Here is a 19,059-nt window from a genome sequence, read left to right on the forward strand (position 1 = left end):
ATCCTGTTAGCTGATGATATTTTGTTGTAACTATTATTAAATTAAGCAAGTGCATACATGAATAGTTGCTTTAACCCTTTCGCTGCCAATCAAAACTTACTTATGTGCATTCCTGATTGCCAGGGAATTTTGGAGTTTGGGGTGTAATAATTCACAAAAAATTCTAGCTCCAAACTGGCAGTAGGTAGGTAAGTAAAACATATGTTATTTTCAAAGGAAATTGAACCAAGAATCTGTTTTTAGTGTCTAAACATGGAAATAATAATTAGTTTAGCTTATAATGATATTAAAATATGAACTTTTGAAAAATCAGTCCGGCGCATCTTCCGGTGCCTGTGGATCAAACACAGGTGGCTGTTTTGCTTGCTCGAAGAAAGGATCATAATCACTGTCATCTACCTGTTTCCAACGAATCGTCTGAAAGAAGATCTCCCCCTTCCCCTGTCAGTATCCATAATCATTTGCACCGCCTGTAGCGTCAGTCCGTCTTTGTTTTTCCCTACTAGGGCCCGGTCGACTGTCACCGTTAGCCATTTTGACGAGTCGAGCTTTCTCTCCCCTTTCCTGCCACCAAGGCCGAAAATAGCCTTCAAACGCAAAACCGCGTCACCATTTATGTTTATTCATGAGAATGAGGTATCCTACCAAGCCATTGGCTGGTATTTGTCTACCAAGCCATTGGCTGGTATTTGTGTGTCAGCAGTGACGTAGCATTTCTGGAAAATTCCTGAACTGAGGTGACGCGTTTACCCGTCACGTAGGCGCTGCGGCTGCACAGGCACATGACGGGTATACCCGTCATAAGGCAGTCAAGGGGTTAAGGCAGTCAAGGGGTTAAGGCAGTCAAGGGGTTAAGGCAGTCAAGGGGTTAAGGCAGTCAAGGGGTTAAGTAAGTTGTTAGACACATTGTCTTTTGCCTTTTGCAGCTGTACTCAAGGTGAAAACTGCACATCTTCAGAAAAACCTTGGAAACCAACAAAGTGATGGTGAGTGTATGAATTTCAAGTTTTAACCTCTGAACGCAGCAAAAGCAAATACAGTTTACCAGCTAAGTAGACTGTCCAATTGCACTATCTGCATTGTTCACTGCAGTGTGTTTGTGTTGGTGTGTGTGTATGTGGATGGGTGTGTGCGCACATGAAATGCTTGCTTGTTGATACGCTTAACTTATGCTGAAGCCACAGTAGTTTTGTTGGTTTATATCATATTCTTTATGCATAATTAGTAATGTGAAACACATAGTCGTCTTGTTTCAGCATGTATGTGGTGTGGAGTCCCTTGTGGCTTGCATTAACCAACCACTAAATAACACACAGTCTTGTCATGACAGAAACAGTGCTCAGGTGGTAAAGGGTTAACCAACCACTAAATAACACACAGTCTTGTCATGACAGAAACAGTGCTCAGGTGGTAAAGGGTTAACCAACCACTAAATAACACACAGTCTTGTCATGACAGAAACAGTGCTCAGGTGGTAAAGGGTTAACCAACCACTAAATAACACACAGTCTTGTCATGACAGAAACAGCCACTGGAAAGCAGAGATCCCTTTTCCTGCTCAACCTGCCCGAAACTGTCGACGCTGCCTTTTTACGGATACTCTTTCCCACATGTCTCCGGTGCACAATCACACAGTTGTCGGGAAACATGCGGTAAGTTTAACATATTGTGGGTTGAAGAAATCTTGCAGCTTTTCCTACTTATTAAGTGACGTTGGTCTGTTGATGTAGATAAAAAAAAGATACTCCTTTTGGACAGGAAGGTCATGCAATGACAGCAATTTTTTAAATTGGTTGATAGACTGATCTACACCTATTTATTGTCATTTCTGACAGTTTGATGACATTCACACATTTTAGAGAGACTTTTTTTGTTTGTGTTAACAGCTTTGACAGCCAGTCCCATATGATTGAGTCTGACCCACATGCTGTATTGTACATGCTCTGTTTGTCTCATTTCTTCAGTCCGCATTCAAAGGCAGTTCTAATTCTATGCATCATTCTTCTCATTATTTATAAGTGTGGACCTTGTTGAGATTGATACACTTTTGCAAAAGAGACAGGATATTACTGAAGGATTTTTTTAGATGTAGGCAGATTTCCCTGCTAATAAATTACATGTTTTCTGTTTGTGTGTGTATGTTGTATGTTTTTGTCATTTGGGTAGAATGATTACAGAATCGTCTCTGTTTGCAGCTCGGCAATCCTGTTAACAAGGAGCAGGTAGAATGATTACAGAATGGTCTGTGTTTGCAGCTCGGCAATCCTGTTAACAAGGAGCAGGTAGAATGATTACAGAATGGTGTCTGTTTGCAGCTCGGCAATCCTGTTAACAAGGAGCAGGTAGAATGATTACAGAATGGTCTGTGTTTGCAGCTCGGCAATCCTGTTAACAAGGAGCAGGTAGAATGATAACAGAATGGTCTGTGTTTGCAGCTCGGCAATCCTGTTAACAAGGAGCAGGTAGAATGATTACAGAATGGTCTGTGTTTGCAGCTCGGCAATCCTGTTAACAAGGAGCAGGTAGAATGATTACAGAATGGTCTGTGTTTGCAGCTCGGCAATCCTGTTGACAAGGAGCAGGTAGAATGATTACAGAATGGTCTGTGTTTGCAGCTCGGTAGAATGATTACAGAATGGTCTGTGTTTGCAGCTCGGTAGAATGATTACAGAATGGTCTGTGTTTGCAGCTCGGCAATCCTGTTGACAAGGAGCACAAAGACCGCTGTTCATCTTCTTGCCAGCATCGCTGAGTTTCACATTGATGAAAAAACCATTCACATGGGAACTTCAGAAGTGTCAAAGAAGGGTAGGACCTTTTCTCTCTCCCTCCTTCTCCTTTCATGTCTGTCAGGGCCTGTGTCAGGCTTTTTATCAACGTGTTGCTTTCACTGGGTATTGCATTGTCTGAATCAGTGAATGGTTCTTTATTGGACTTTCCCGTTCTCTCTTTTATCTGTCTTGTTCTTTTTGACTCACATGCGAAGCAAAAGTGAGTCTATGTACTCACCCGAGTCGTCCGTCCGTCCGTCCGGACGTCCGGACGTCCGTCCGTCCGTCCGGAAAACTTTAACGTTGGATATTTCTTGGACACTATTCAGTCTATCAGTACCAAATTTGGCAAGATGGTGTATGATGACAAGGCCCCAAAAAACATACATAGCATCTTGACCTTGCTTCAAGGTCAAGGTCGCAGGGGCCATAAATGTTGCCTAAAAAACAGCTATTTTTCCCATTTTTCCCATTTTCTCTGAAGTTTTTGAGATTGAATAGCTCACCTATATATGATATATAGGGCAAAGTAAGCCCCATCTTTTGATACCAGTTTGGTTTACCTTGCTTCAAGGTCAAGGTCACAGGAGCTCTTCAAAGTTGGATTGTATACATATTTTGAAGTGACCTTGACCCTGAACTATGGAAGATAACTGTTTCTAACTTAAAAATTATGTGGGGCACATGTTATGCTTTCATCATGAGACACATTTGGTCACATATGATCAAGGTCAAGGTCACTTTGACCCTTATGAAATGTGACCAAAATAAGGTAGTGAACCACTAAAAGTGACCATATCTCATGGTAGAAAGAGCCAATAAGCACCATTGTACTTCCTATGTCTTGAATTAACAGCTTTGTGTTGCATGACCTTGGATGACCTTGACCTTGGGTCAAGGTCACATGTATTTTGGTAGGAAAAATGTGTAAAGCATGTGAGTCGTATGGGCTTTGCCCTTCTTGTTTACTCTTAAATACAGTGCTACCTGCCCTGAGAGGATAGTCTTGGGGCCAGCAAAAAGTGTCCCTTTGCTACAGAGGGACAAGGCAATTTATGTCAAGGCACACTCCTTGTCAAAACTGACTGACTTACCGTCTGAGATCTGGCCAGGCTGTTACATGGGATAAGACCATCCCTCCACTTGGTGGCATACCCAAAGTGAACAGCCAGGCTGTTACATGGGATAAGACCATCCCTCCACTTGGTGGCATACCCAAAGTGAACAGCCAGGCTGTTACATGGGATAAGACCATCCCTCCACTTGGTGGCATACCCAAAGTGAACAGCCAGGCTGTTACATGGGATAAGACCATCCCTCCACTTGGTGGCATACCCAAAGTGAACAGCCTGGTTGTTGTCTGTGCATAGTCAGCATTTTTTTGATGAATCAATTTCTTAAAAAGCCAGTAGTTGCATAAATTTATAAAATTATTTCATAAACAAAATTCCACTGGGCACCCATGCTGTTTATATTTGGTAAATGACCAAGTTGAGGGATGGTCTTATCCCATATCAAATGACCAAGTGGAGTGATGGTCTTATCCCATATCATTGACCGATCTGAGGTGGTGAGCTGAACTGTTTTCACAAGAAGGAATGTTACTTTAAAGGTGTTTCTCCTAAGGGGTACGTCTGAACAATATAATCAATCAATGAGTCTTATATCGCGCATATTGTGGGTACAGTTCTAGGCGCTCTGCAGTGATGCCGTGTGAGATGAAATTTTATACGGCCAGTAGATTGCAGCCATTTCGGCGCATATTTACCTTTCACGGCCTATTATTCCAAGTCACACGGGTATAGGTAGACAATTATTAACTGTGAGACCCTTTTGTCAATCGTGGGATCTTTAACGTGCACACCCAATGTAGTGTACACGGGGGGAGGTTCGGACACCGAAGAGAGTCTGCACACAAAGTTGACTCTGTGAAATAAATTTCCGCCGAACCTGGGATCGAACTCACGCTGACAGCGGCCAACTGGCCAACTGAATACAAATCCAGCGCGCTACCAACTGAGCTATATCCCCGCCCCTATAAGTAGTCCGTTGGTGACAGATATCTTCCCACCCTGTTAGTGACAGATATCTTCCCACCCTGTTAGTGACAGATATCTTCCCACCCTGTTAGTGACAGATATCTTCCCACCCTGTTAGTGACAGATATCTTCCCACCCTGTTAGTGACAGATATCTTCCCACCCTGTTAGTGACAGATATATCTTATCACCCTGTTAGTGACAGATATCTTCCCACCCTGTTAGTGACAGATATCTTCCCACCCTGTTAGTGACAGATATCTTCCCACCCTGTTAGTGACAGATATCTTCCCTTCCTGTTAGTGACAGATATCTTCCCACCCTGTTAGTGACAGATATATCTTATCACCCGAGGCTAGTTTTACATTGGAGGGACCACTGTAATGAAATTGAATAACATAAATGGGCAAACAAGCTCACACGTCACCAGAATGTTTGGAACGCTGAAGAAGAAGAAGAATAACATAATACGTTTGCTCATCTCTGGCTTAAAGTCTGTTTCAATAATCGTATCATCCACAATTTTAATATTGACTGGCTAACATTCAGTGTTTTATTCTCTTTGTGTGTGTCAGAAGCTGATGAGCTGATAGCGAATGAGGCAGAAGCGACAACAGCACCTCTGTTGGACACAGGTGAGCAGACACGCTCAGACACAAGTGTGGATGAGACACAGCCAGTGAACTGTGATCAAACACTAAATGGTTGTACAGTAAAACCTGCGAGCAAAGGACGCTCTTGGGGAGCCTTGCCACTGTCCTTTGTAGCAAGGTGTCCTTTCTTATGAATATGAATGCGCTAACATTTATTTTGGGGAAAAAACACCAACAGCCAAATGAATTACATGATTATTTGTTAGTGGTACATGTAGTTTTATTGTATGTATGTGTGCATGTTTATATATAAATGTAAATAGAGTGTCTATGCATGTTTAGTTCTTTCATTTTCTTTCATTACATGTAATAAAAATGAAAACCAAAACTTGATGTTCAGAAAAACAATTCTTAATAAAAATTCCAAACTGTGCATTAGTCATGCAGAAAGTGACAAAGAGAAAAAGTTCAAGGATAGTCTGCAACATGTATGTACAAAACCACAATCAGTAAGTTTATCACTGGGGTTTGCGGAAAAAGTCAGAGAGAGAGAGAGAACGAGCGAGCAAGCGATAGAGAGAGAGAGAGAGGTGCAATCGGTTTCTTACGACCTGAAGCAATGGGCCATTCACGGGAAGATTCTTTGATCGAGCTGTTGAAAACCACTCGAAGAGTTCTTCGTTCAACTCATCATAGGTTGTTTTTCTTCTCTTAACACATGTTGCCGTCGATCTGGCACCGGATTCCCACTGACTGAGAATTTGTGTTCGATCAGCTTTTATGTTGGAAATTTGAGTTTTTCCGCAATTCAGCTCATCAGCAACTTTTCGAACGGACAGCCCCTTGTCCAATTTATTTATGACATCGACTCTCTCTTGTAAAGTCAATTTTTTTCGTTTTGGCATGATGAGACGAAGACGAAGGATGAGACGAAGATGCATCACAGTACAGAAAGTAAAAACCCGTGTTTTTGTTTGTGAGTTCACGGCATCGACCAATGAGCGTGCACCATACAAAAATCAACTTCTTTCAAGTGCTGTCAATGGCTTACAAAATAAGCTTCTTGCGCGTTCACATCGCCAGCGAGATTGTATTTGCAGAACCAAGATGGCGGACCAGCGTCTGCTAAAAGCTGTCTGTTTCAAGGGTTTGTCCGTTGTTGACAAGTAACGAACCCAATCGGGACCAAAAAAGGGTGTCCGCGTCCGCGCCTTTGAGGTGTTCGCTCTTTTAAGGTGTTTTTGAGTGTAAAATACATCGGTCCTCACTTGAATTGTCCGTTATGCTAAGGTGTCCGCCGAAATAAGGGTCCGCTAGATGCAGGTTTTACTGTATTGTCGTTCTAAGGAGAGGACTGTGATGGGTTTTAGATTCTTTTCTGATCCAATGGTCTCTCTCTCTCTTTCTCTCTCTCGCTCTCGCTCTCTGTATTTCTGTTTTGTGGTAAATGAGGAAACGGAGGTTAGCCTGGCTAAAATATTTGTATGTGTGTTTCTCTGCATGTGTGCATTTTCTGTAATATAAGATGTTTTAGTGCTAACTTTGATGAAGCTTTGCTGATTTGCAAGTGTTACCATTGGCTTCTTATTTCAGGCCCAGCCAGCAATAGTCTTGCCCAGTCAGTTGCAAACACTGCGTCATCTCAGAATCCGGCACAGCTGCCCTTCATCAAGGTTGGTTGTAATAGACGAATTCAACAAATAACTGTCATGTTTGTATGGGTTGTGAAAGAGTGAATGCTCTTGGTTTGATACTCGGACAAACATTGGAGGGGCCAATCACTAACAAGGGGTGTGTCGGAAACATGTGGACAGGAGCATGTGTGAAGTTATTTGTCAGGTGAAAAGCAAGGGTATTTTTTCACAACTCATACAAACCTGACGGAGTTATTTCTGAGAATTGTCCATTGTCCTGCCAGCAAATCTTCCTTTTTACATTAAGTCAAGTTTTGAGCGATTCAGAGTAAACTACTGGACCGATCTGTATGAAATTTGTCATGAGAGTTCCTGGGTATGATATCCCCGGACGTTTTTTTCATTTTTTCGATAAATGTCTCACTGTCACGCCCTCATTTTTCAATAAAATTGATTGAAATTGTGGCCAAGCAATCTTCGACGAAGGCCGGACTTTGGTATTGCATTTCTGCTTGGAGGCTTAAAATTTAATTAATGACTTTGGTCATTAAAAATCTGAAAATTGTAATTAAAATTATTTTTGTATAAAACATCCAAAATTATGTTTATCGTACTCTTCATCATTTTCTGATTCCAAAAACATATAATTATGTTATATTCGGATTAAAAACAAGCTCTGAAAATTAAAAATATAAAAATTATGATTAAAATTAAATTTCCGAAATCAATTTAAAAACAATTTCATCTTATTCCTTGTCCGTTCCTGATTCCAAAAACATATAGATATGATATGTTTGGATTAAAAACACGTTCAGAGAGTTAAAAAGAATAGAGATATAGAAAAGCGGGCTATCCTCCTCACCGCAACCGCTACCGTGCTTTTCTGTATTGTTAATTTCACTGCCTTTGTCACGAGCGGTGGACAGACGATGCTACGAGTGTACGGTCTTGCGGAAAAAATGCTTTGCGTTCAGTTTCATTCTGTGAGTTCAACTGAGCTTGACTAAATGTTGTATTTTCGCCTTACGCGACTTGTTCTTGTTTTTATCAGACTGATACTGGCCCATGAGATTTGTAAAGAGAATGTGTCTGTTTTTTCTGTTCCTTTCCTGCTATTCTTATAAATGTTCTGATATTTTACATGTATAAAAAAAATGTTGATGAAGATGAAATTATCAAAATCTGTTCATTCACTGCTCATCAGTTGGAACAATTTGCGTTGTCGCTGTTCTACTGTCTACATCTCTCACTGAGAAGCAGAGGAAAAGTAATTGTCTGCATGCACATGCTGTCTCCCTGTCATGCTGCCTTCTTGCTTCTTCGCAGCTCAAGCAATAATTTCTTTTGTCCAGAATACAGGGCAAAAAACACGATTGAAGCGCAAGAGCCCATCGGACGTTAAGAGAGACATCGCACGAAGGCTGAAGAATGATCAAAAGAGGTTGTCACTACTCCCACCGGCTCCGCTGTTTCCTGACGAACCCAGCTTCAACAGCATGTCAACTAATGACAGGAGACACTTGGAGGCTGCTAGCAACATCCCCCCTGTACCGCCATTTCCAGACGAATTCCGGTTGATGAGCATGTCAGCCGCTGAAAGCAGACATCCTAGGGCTGCTGGCAACTTCCCTCCTGTACCATACTTTTCAGATGATTTCCGGTTGACGAGCATGTCAGAGGTTGAGAGCAGAGACAGTTACATCCCACCTGCACCACCATTTCCAGACGAATTCCGGTTGATGAGCATGTCAGCCGCTGAAAGCAGACATCCTAGGGCTCCTAGGATGAGTATGTCAGCTGCTGCAAACGGAAGTGTAAGTAACTGCTGGTAATATAAATCGTTTTGCACTGCCATTTCCCCATGGATTGAACGCATTTGTTCCTGTCAACAGCTGTGCAGTTTGGAACAATATGTTACACACCGAGTCTCAGTGGATTTTAAAATATTGGTCAAAAATTGCGGATCAGGAAAAATACGAGCTTAAGAATGAACAAATAAAGTGGGTGTTTTTCTAGAATGCCTTTTCATATAAATTTTATGTTTGCAATCTAGATTTTGGTGCAATGTCACTCAAATAAAAATCAGTTCGCAGCTATCTTTTGGCCAAGTGTAAATAAAAGGTTTTGACAGCTGCATCTACATTTGTATTATATAAAAGCACATGTTTTCGCCCTTGACACAAGTCTTGTTAATTTGTCAGCTTAATTTTGTTGATTGTGGACAAAAGAAAACCCAAAACTGAAGTTTCAAACAAAACGGACCAAGTCCGAGAAGAAGGGGTTCCCTTGTTTACCCTTGACTACCGGAAGTGATGTAAAACTTCCTTATATGGGAGGAGACTCCATATCTCTAGCTAAAAATAGATCTCCAGCGTGAGCTTCAGAAGCATTTGATAAAACTAATGGAAGCCATAGTTAGAGACAATAAAGGGAGCATTTTACTGCTAGGTCGCAGTGTTTCTTTTTTCATGTGCACAATCGGTCCACAAAGAACATGAAGTGTCATTACGTTTTTGCTTAAGCATTGCTTTCATGAGTTAACCATCAAATGTGAAATTTTATTTGCAGGAGCTCACCATTTATTTGCTTTATCAGTCTGCAATTGAGTGTGTGTGTGTTTTCCAGAAAAAGACGGCAGCAAGGGTCCATACTCCTAAATCCGGCCCTCGCCCTCCTGGTGTCAGTCGCATCAGGTCTGCTTACAAGATAAAAAGAGATAAAATACGGGCTGAAGAGTTCTATGCCAAAAAAAGAAAAGCCCAGGAAGAACAAGAAAAAGCCAACAGCAGCAGTGAGAATGTTAAAGACAATGTCTCCACAGCTACAGCAGTACCTAGCGGCGCCACCCAGCTACAGGCAAGTGTTGCAGGGGGCTCTGTTTTCTCTTCCTCTTCAGTCTTCTTCAGTCCTCCCCCTCCTTGCAGTGTACTTTTCTTCTTCTTTTCTTCTTCTTCAACGTTCGACGGACTTGTGTTCTATTATGCTGTGTGATCGTGTGTTTGTGTTATAAGAAATGCGATGTGGTGCCAGAAGACAAATTTCCATGTTTATGTAAAATGAAAATGGACATAAAAGTTATCTTATCTTATCTTATCTTATCTAGTCCTACCCCCAACCTGCTCCAACCCCTTTTACCCTGAACACACCTTTTATATCCCCCTACACAGCCCGGCATCAATTTTTGACTCACCTGAGTAATTGGTGAGTATTAGGATCCATATGTCTCCGTCTGTATGGACGGCATGCTGGCCGTCCGTCCCTCCCTCTGTCCATGGACAAAACAAATTAACGTTGATGGGTGTTTTTCAAGCTAAATCTCTGAAACTTTGCACACTTTTAGGGTTTGATGATCTCACGAAGTGACCCCAGTTTGGGGTCACAGCCGGGTCATGTTCGTTTCATAAAAACTTAACGTTGAGGTTATCTCGGATGTGTTTGAAGCTAGAGCTTTGATACTATGCATACTTCTAGGGTTTGATAATCTGCCGACTTGACGTAAGTTTGATTGACCCTCGTCAAGTTTTGGTGTCACAGGGGGTCATGTTCGATTCATAATAATTAAACATTGACGTTATCTCAGGTGTTTTCGAATCTAGAGCTTTGAAACTTTGAACACTTGAAGGGTTTGATAATTTACTGACCTGATCCTAGTTTGGTTGACCCTCGTCACATTTTGGGGTCGCAGCGGGATCATGTTTGTAAAAGCTTTACATTGAGGTTTTCTAAGTTATTTGGGGGGCAAAAGCCTCAGGTGTTGGTAATCAGCAGACTTGTCTTCATCAAATTTTAGAGTCCCAGCATGAAAATGTTTGTTGGAAAAGATTTTCACCCCTGAACATGTCCACTGAGCTATCAAGGATATAAGTCTTGCCCTCATTAAGCTATGTCATTCTTTGATTTGGTCACAGTCTTGGCTATAGACCCTTGGTGATGACATCATGTTATGATGTCATATGGCGTCTGGCATTATGGGATTTAGTGCTAGGACTGGTTGGTCCGGTGTCAGAATAATGTGACTGGGTGAGACATGAAGCCTGTGCTGCGACTTCTGTCTTGTGTGTGGCGCACTTTATATGTCAAAGCAGCACCGCCCTTTGTGGTTGGCTGGGCGTTAAGCAAAACAAAACATGATGTCATAGTGTCAGCAATGAGGTCACTCAAGTGTTTGAGTATACAAATTTTCTCTGCGCCTTTAACCCCTTGACTGCCTTAGGACGGGTATACCCGTCCTGCACTTGTGCATTATTTCCATGATTAGATACTAAAAACAGATTCTTGGTTGAATTTCCTTTAAAAATAACATAGGTTTTACTTTCCTACCTACTGCCAGTTTGGAGCTAGAATTTTTTGTGAATTATTACACCCCGAACTCCAATATTCCCTGGCAGTCAGGAAGTTTTGATTGGCAGCGAAAGGGTTAAGGCAATGAGCGGCACTAGAATGACCAAATGAAACATGAAAAATACATGGAGTAACTTAGTTTTCTGGGTAGTTATTGAAGTGACTTATATAAAGAAATGAAAAAATTGCGAAAACTAAATGACATAGATTGTCGCCACTATGGAAACTGGCATACACAGCGCCATATTGGATTTCTAGGAAATGGTTTTACAGGCTACATCATACATCAGAAATGCTTAATATTTGGCACAAAGATACACAAGACTTTTATCTACAATCATATAGAACAATATTTTGACAAAAAACTACAGTTGAATTTAAATTAATTTTTGAAATAAAGATTAATGAATATGCAGTTAGAAATTCATGAATCCTTATTACAAAAATAAATTTAAATTCAACTGTAGTCTTTAGTCAAAATATCGTTCTATATGATTGCAGATACAAGTCATGTGTATCCTTGTGCCAAATATTATGCATGTCTGATGTATGATGTGGCTGTAATCGTTTCCTAGAAATCCAATATGGCGGCTGTTTCCATAGCAACGGCAGTCTGTGTCCATTAGTATTTAATTTTGTTCCTTTATCTGTATAAGTCTCGTCAATAACTACCCAGAAAACTAAGTTATTCCATGGATGTATTCTCCAAGTTTAATTTTACTGCCGCTCATTGCCTTAAAATTCAATTTGGGAAAGAAAATGAGTAATTATTATGATTCTTATTAACAAACAAAAATCTTTTTTTCAAAAAATAATTTGGTGGATGTTGAGTATATTAGGCTAGTGATGGTGGGGGGAAGGAGGTAATTGGTTTGAATATGTGAGAAAAAAAGAATTTTTTTTTTTTTAGATTTTTTGTTTATTATACTACATACCGCAGTTACATTAGCTATGACATACAATACAAAAATGAGGGTTCAATAAGGGAAGCAATTCAGTGAAAGAAAATCAGTCTTGCATAGCCCTTTGCTCTTTTGCACCACTGTAGCAGGAAGAAATTTACCAATCTGCAGAACATTGTTTGAAGCAGTCCAGTCAGAAACCCCATAAAGAGCTGAAAGTTGGGCTTAAAAGAGATTGAACAAATTTATTTTCAGGAGTCACAAAAGGCACTCAAAATATGATTAAAAAATGTGCTTTTTATTTCAAAAAGCACAATCGGAATATAAGCTTGTGAATTTAAGCAGTTTCATGAAAAATCTCAACAACAAAAAGAGGTGCTGGCAAGAAATATATCACAAAACAGATCAAAGAATGAAGTAAAGGAATAAGGGAAAAAATCAAGAAAATAAACAATTTTGTTTCTGAGCGTAGTAAAACAAAAACCTGTAGACTGAAAAGCACCTTCTGAACGAGATCTGACCTAAATCACTTCAATTTATGCATCATAAAAAATGTGTCTTCTTCTTCTTCGTCGTTCACTAATAAAAAATGTGTGAAATATTCTTAGTGTTGAATGGATTGATACAGATCACATAAGGATCAAGTTTGTTTCAATCTATTGGACATGAAAGTTCTCTTGAGAATTATTTTTATGAAGCTGGAACAGCTTCTTTTTTTTTGGGGGGGGGGGGTGGGGGGGGGGGTGTTAGTGGAATCCTCCTTTTAAGACTTACGAAACTCTCATGGACATTTGTTTGTTTGTTTGCTTAACGCCCAGCCGACCACGAAGGGCCATATCAGGGCGGTGCTGCTTTGACATATAATGTGCGCCACACACAAGACAGAAGTCGCAGCACAGGCTTCATGTCTCACCCAGTAACATTATTCTGACACCGGACCAACCAGTCCTAGCACTAACCCCATGATGCCAGACGCCAGGCGGAGCAGCCACTAGATTGCCAATTTTAAAGTCTTAGGTATGACCCGGCCGGGGTTCGAACCCACGACCTCCCGATCACGGGGCGGATGCCTTACCACTAGGCCAACCGTGCCGGTCTCTCATGGACATGACGAAAGAGTCGTATACAGCATTTGCTTTTCTTATTCATTGGTTTGTCAAAAGATCAGAACTAAAAAGACAAACAAATAAAAAGCAACATTAGATTAATGCTGTAATGTGTGTCATGGTCTCCCCTCCCCTACCTCCCCTACCTCCCTACCCCCTTTACTTTTCCAACCAACTCAACTCTTGTGGTCTTCTCTTTCACCTGCTCTGTCTGTCTGTCTGTCTGTGTCTCTGTCTGTCTCTGTCTCTCTCTCTCTCTCTCTCTCTCTCTCTCTCTCTCTCTCTCTCTCTCTCTCTCTCCAAGTCCAACTTCAAATACCATTTGCATGTGCATGATGAAGTGACCTCAGTGCTTTATCTTTGCACAGGAACCTATCAGCGACAGCATGACCAAACCTGATGGAAAAATGCCACGACAGCAGCAAACGGCTCCGTACTCTGAATCGCAGCATTCAGGGATGGATATTCAGGGGATTCAGCCACAAAACACAAACCCATGTCACTCCACCCACAAAGCAGGTGCCTCTGACAGTCTTCAAACAAGTTCTGGTACTCGGAGTAAGGAAAAAACAAAACTCCACGTTCAGCAGACACAGCAGGAGCGGCAAACCCCAGCAAGCAGTGATTGGCAGCAGCATAACCGCAGTGGAGACAGTTCAGATCGATTTCACTGGAATCGTAATAAGCCTGCCAACAGTGCTCTCCGGACTGACCACAGACCCAACCGACCTAAGGATGACTGTTGGCACAGTGATGTTCCTCTAGAATCTTCAGAGGCTCAGAGACCTGCTCCCTTTGGCAGAGATCATCATGCCAGAGACACAGCACGGGAAGAAGAATACTACGCAGCAAGAGAAGACTATGATTATGAGAGAGCTAGAGCTGCAAGAGAAGCCTATGATTATGAGAGAGCTGTAGCCGCAAGAGAAGCCTATGATTATGAGAGAGCTGTAGCCGCAAGAGAAGCCTATGATTATGAGAGAGCTGTAGCTGCAAGAGAAGTTCATGATCTTGAGCTAGCTAGAGCTGCATGGAGGGACTATTACTACTAGCTAGAGCTGCATGGAGGGACTATTACTACTAGTGTTCGACGGGCACGATGGCCTAGTGGATAAAACACCGGCTTCCCAAGCGGACGATGGTGGGTTTTGAGTCCCGGCCGCGCCTGGTGGGTTAATGGTGGAGATTTTTTTGATCTCCCAGGTCAACTTATGTGCAGACCAGCTAGTGTCCCCCTTCGTGTGTACACGCAAGCACAAGACTAAGTGCACACAGAAAAGATCTTGTAATCTATGTCAGAGTTCAGTGGGTTGTACTTTATAGAAACACGAAAATACTAAGCATACATCCCCCCGAAAGCAGCGTATGTCTGCCTAAATGGCGGGGTAAATGCGATCATACACATAAAAACCGTGGGAGTTTCAGCCCATGTACGAAGAAGAAGAAGACTACTAGTGTTGATGTAGAGTAAGTAGTGATTACTACTACAGTAGAATCCGCTTAATAAGGCCACCTCCGTGCAGGACAAAAGTGGCTTTATTAAGCGGGTGGACTTATTAAAAGGATCTCAGGCAAACAGAGCAAATAAAGCGAAAAAGCACTGTCCTTTGCAGTCTTGTAGCCTCTCTGTTTCTGATGCTTATCTAAGTACACGTAGGTGCTGTCTGGAAGAGCACGAAAATAAATGCCGGTTTCGTCTGCATTAAATATCGAAGAGGCTGGGTAAGTCTCCAACAATTCCTGCAGTTTTTCGTCCTTCCACTGCTTGGCAGCGTCAAAGTCTGCACCAGCAGCTTCACCCTGGAGTTTTGTAAAACGCAGACCAATTCTTTTCTTCCACCTTGAAAACCACCCATTGCTTGCATGGAAATCATCATGTCCCAGTTTTTTTGGCAATCTCCTCTGCCTTCTGACACAGGATGGGACCGTTCATTGGCACATTCTTCGAACTCATGAGATGAAACCACTGCTGTAGTGCCTTCTCTATTTCCACATCTTTCCCAAGTCGCTGACGTTTTCTTTCAGGTACAGGACCAGATGCAGTCTCACGCAAATTCCCTTCATTTTTCAACAAATTTGTCAGCATCTCACGGGAGACTCCCAGAGTTACAGCACCTTCCCTGACGGCAGCGCTCTAAACTTCTCTAGGATTGTCATCTTTTCCACAGTTGTCATGTCTGTCCTCTTGCGTTTGGTGGCCATGGTTGCTTGTGTCCGGATTTCAAACTAAACCCCTTTCTATCCAAGAATTGTTGGCAGTGACAGAAATGCGCCGATCATGAACATTCACTCGCATGTTTGAAGTTGTTTACGACCACTGACTTGCACTTAACGTGATTAACGTGATTTCAAACTCACAAGAAGCTGGCCAAAACGTCTCAGGTTGAAAACCATTCATGGATTAGCTGTGAGTGATCAGACAGCGATTACAGACTCACTGTTACTGCTTTTCACATCTAACGCGAGCCCAAAAGTGGCTTTATTAAGCGGGTTGGTGGCCTTATAAAGCGGGGTTTTTTTAAGCATAAAACATAGGTGAAAATCCGTGCAGCCAGAAATTGGCCTTAAAAAGCGGGTGGCTTTATTAAACGTGGACTTATTAAGCGGATTCTACTGTAGTACTAGTATTCATGTACGTAGAGTTGGTATTGTTCATGTAGAGTTGGTAGTGATTAGTACTAGTATTCATGTACGTCGAGTTGGTAGTGTTCATGTAGAGTTGGTATACACTAGTGTTCGTGGTAGGTATGATTGCATTATGTTTACTGAAACGATCAAAAAGATGTTTCCAAAAGAGGTAAAGACTGCTCATGTTCGAAGATAAAGGATCAATAATCAAGATAAGTGAATTATTGGAGCATTCAATCATTGACAAAAGAACATCTTGATAGCAAGGAGTCAACGCTCTGTGTGTGTATACCTGTGTGTGTGTACCTGTGTGTGTGTACCTTTGTGTGTATACCTGTGTGTGTACCTGTGTGTGTGTACCTTTGTGCGTGTGCCTCTGAGCACGCCTTTTTAATCAAGTTTTAAATGTTACATGTAATTGTTTTCACAATCTCAGGATTGTCCATTATCATTATTTTTACATTTAGTCAAGTTTTGACTAAATGTTTTAACATAGAGGGGGAATCGAGACGAGGGTCGTGGTGTATGTGTGTGTCTGTCTGTGCGTGTGTGTGCGTAGAGCAATTAAACTACTGGACCGATCTTTAAGAAATTTTACATGAGAGTTCCTGGGAATGATATCCCCAGACAATTTTTTCGATAAATGTCTTTGATGACGTCATACCCCCCTGCGGGTTAAGGGGAAGAATTTACCCGATGCTCCTCAGCATGTCGTAAGAGGCGACTAACGGATTCTGTTTCTCCTTTTACCCTTGTTAAGTGTTTCTTGTATAGAATATAGTCAATGTTTGTAAAGATTTTAGTCAAGCAGTATGTAAGAAATGTTAAGTCCCTTGTACTGGAAACTTGCATTCTCCCAGTAAGGTCATATATTGTACTACGTTGCAAGCCCCTGGAGCAATTTTTTGATTAGTGCTTTTGTGAACAAGAAACAATTAACAAGTGGCTCTATCCCATCTCCTCCCCCCCTTTCCCCGTCGCGATATAACCTTCGTGGTGTAAAACGACGTTAAACACCAAATAAATAAAGAAAGAAAGATGACGTCATATCCGGCTTTTTGTAAAAGTTAAGGCGGCACTGTCACACCCTCATTTTTCAATCAAATTGATTGAAATTTTGGCCAAGCAATCTTCGACGAAGGCCGGACTTGGTATTGCATTTCAGCTTGGTGGCTTAAAAATTAATTAATGACTTAGGTCATTAAAAATCTGAAAATTGTAAAAAAATTAAAAAAAATTATAAAACGATCCAAATTTACGTTCATCTTATTCTTCATCATTTTTTTATTCCAAAAACATATAAATATGTTATGTTTGGATTAAAAACAAGCTCTGAAAATTAAAAATATAAAAATTATGATCAAAATTAAATTTTCGAAATCAATTTAAAAACACTTTCATCTTATTCCTGGTCGGTTCCTGATTCCAAAAACATATAGATATGATATGTTTGGATTAAAAACACGCTCAGAAAGTTAAAACGAAGAGAGGTACAGAAAAGCGTGCTATCCTTCTCGGCGCAACTACTACCCCGCTCTTGTCAATTTCACTGCCTTTGCCACGAGCGGTGGACTGACAATGCTACGAGTATACGGTCTTGCTGAAAAATTGCAGTGCGTTCAGTTTCATTCTGTGAGTTCGACAGCTTGACTAAATGTATTTTCGCCTTACGCGACTTGTTGCAGATGTACGTATGGTGATCATTTTACTTGGTGCACTGTAATTCCCCCCCGTGGGTTAAGGGGAAGAATTTACCCGATGCTCCCCAGTATGTTGTAAGAGGCGACTAACGGATTCTGTTTCTCTTTTTACCCTTGTTAAGTGTTTCTTGTATAGAATATAGTCAATGTTTGTAAAGATTTTAGTCAAGCAGTATGTAAGAAATGTTAAGTCCTTTGTACTGGAAACTTGCATTCTCCCAGTAAGGTCATATATTGTACTACGTTGCAAGCCCCTGGAGCAATTTTTTGATTAGTGCTTTTGTGAACAAGAAACAATTGACAAGTGGCTCTATCCCATCTCGCCCCTTTTCCCGTCGCGATATAACCTTCGTCATAGACCAAATAGCCTGGACCGCCAAATCGTCATGTGACCCTTCAAGGTTACGACACTCGACTTTCAGGGGCGCTTAGCGTCCGGTTTGAAAGGCCAGCGATTCGAAGACAGTGAAAAGAAAGCACGCTCCAGTTATTTGTAACAATGGGAGGTGACAATGAACTGGATTTTCCAAAACTCCAAACTAAACTTGACAAAACTCATCGAAAAACATGTTCCATAATTATGCACTTTAGCTGAGTTTAGCATTTTCAGAACTTACCTCGGCAACTTCGTCCATGTTTACAATTGACACCGGATATGACATCCCCCTGATTTCTGAAAGGCCATGTAAGCGTAGGTTCCTAAATGCGAGAGGCCGCTACCTCGTAATAGAAAGAGCGGAGAGAGAGCTAGTTGGCGGTCCAGGATAAATGGTCTATGCCTTCGTGGTTGAAAATGACGTTAAACATCAAATAAAGAAAGAAAGGTGCACTGTAATAAATGAGTGCTGATTCAGTGATTGTCAATAAATATTGCTGAACTTGTAACTGGTTTCTGTGTGTGTGTGTGTGTGTGTGTGCACAGCGATTCCAACAGTTAAAACTACTCAACAGTTTATTTACAGGTCCATGTATATATATTTTTATTCCCCCCTCTGCTTCTTTACCTCTGTAAACTTGTAGGGGTAGTTATGTAGAGGTTACATGCCGAGTCTCAGTGATTATTAAAAATAATGGTCGAAGTTAGCGGATCATGAAAAATGCGAGCTTCAGCGAGCTTTTTCATGACCGCGAACTGAGACCATTATTTTTAATAATCACTGAGACGAGGTGTGTAACCTCTTTATTCCTCCTTTCTTCAGTTATTCCAAAAAAACAGGAGTTTTTGTGCGAAAGTTTGATCGAATCCGAATCACTCAACCAGTCAACCTGCGCAGGCGATCGATTAATGCGCGGTTGTATAGTTCCGTGCAAATCATTCCATTCTGTTAACACTTCTTTTCAGTTTC

At 41.3% G+C, this 19,059-nt stretch overlaps 1 protein-coding gene across 3 annotated transcripts in view; it reads left to right on the forward strand.

Annotated features, from left to right (window-relative positions):
* Positions 1 to 18,598, forward strand: part of LOC138960370 (uncharacterized) — a 52,601-nt gene extending 34,003 nt beyond the window's left edge. For all 3 annotated transcript variants that reach the window (XM_070332265.1, XM_070332263.1, XM_070332264.1), the window contains exons 5-12: positions 927 to 986; positions 1,523 to 1,652; positions 2,690 to 2,808; positions 5,385 to 5,444; positions 6,996 to 7,075; positions 8,389 to 8,850; positions 9,662 to 9,892; positions 13,754 to 18,598. In XM_070332265.1, coding sequence (XP_070188366.1) covers positions 927 to 986; positions 1,523 to 1,652; positions 2,690 to 2,808; positions 5,385 to 5,444; positions 6,996 to 7,075; positions 8,389 to 8,850; positions 9,662 to 9,892; positions 13,754 to 14,437 — 1,826 coding nt within the window. In that variant the 3' untranslated portion in view covers positions 14,438 to 18,598. The remainder of the gene's footprint in view (positions 1 to 926; positions 987 to 1,522; positions 1,653 to 2,689; positions 2,809 to 5,384; positions 5,445 to 6,995; positions 7,076 to 8,388; positions 8,851 to 9,661; positions 9,893 to 13,753) is intronic.
* The last annotated feature ends 461 nt before the right edge of the window (positions 18,599 to 19,059 follow it).

This window comes from Littorina saxatilis, linkage group LG2, assembly GCF_037325665.1.
Source record: "Littorina saxatilis isolate snail1 linkage group LG2, US_GU_Lsax_2.0, whole genome shotgun sequence".
Lineage (NCBI taxonomy): Eukaryota > Metazoa > Mollusca > Gastropoda > Littorinimorpha > Littorinidae > Littorina > Littorina saxatilis.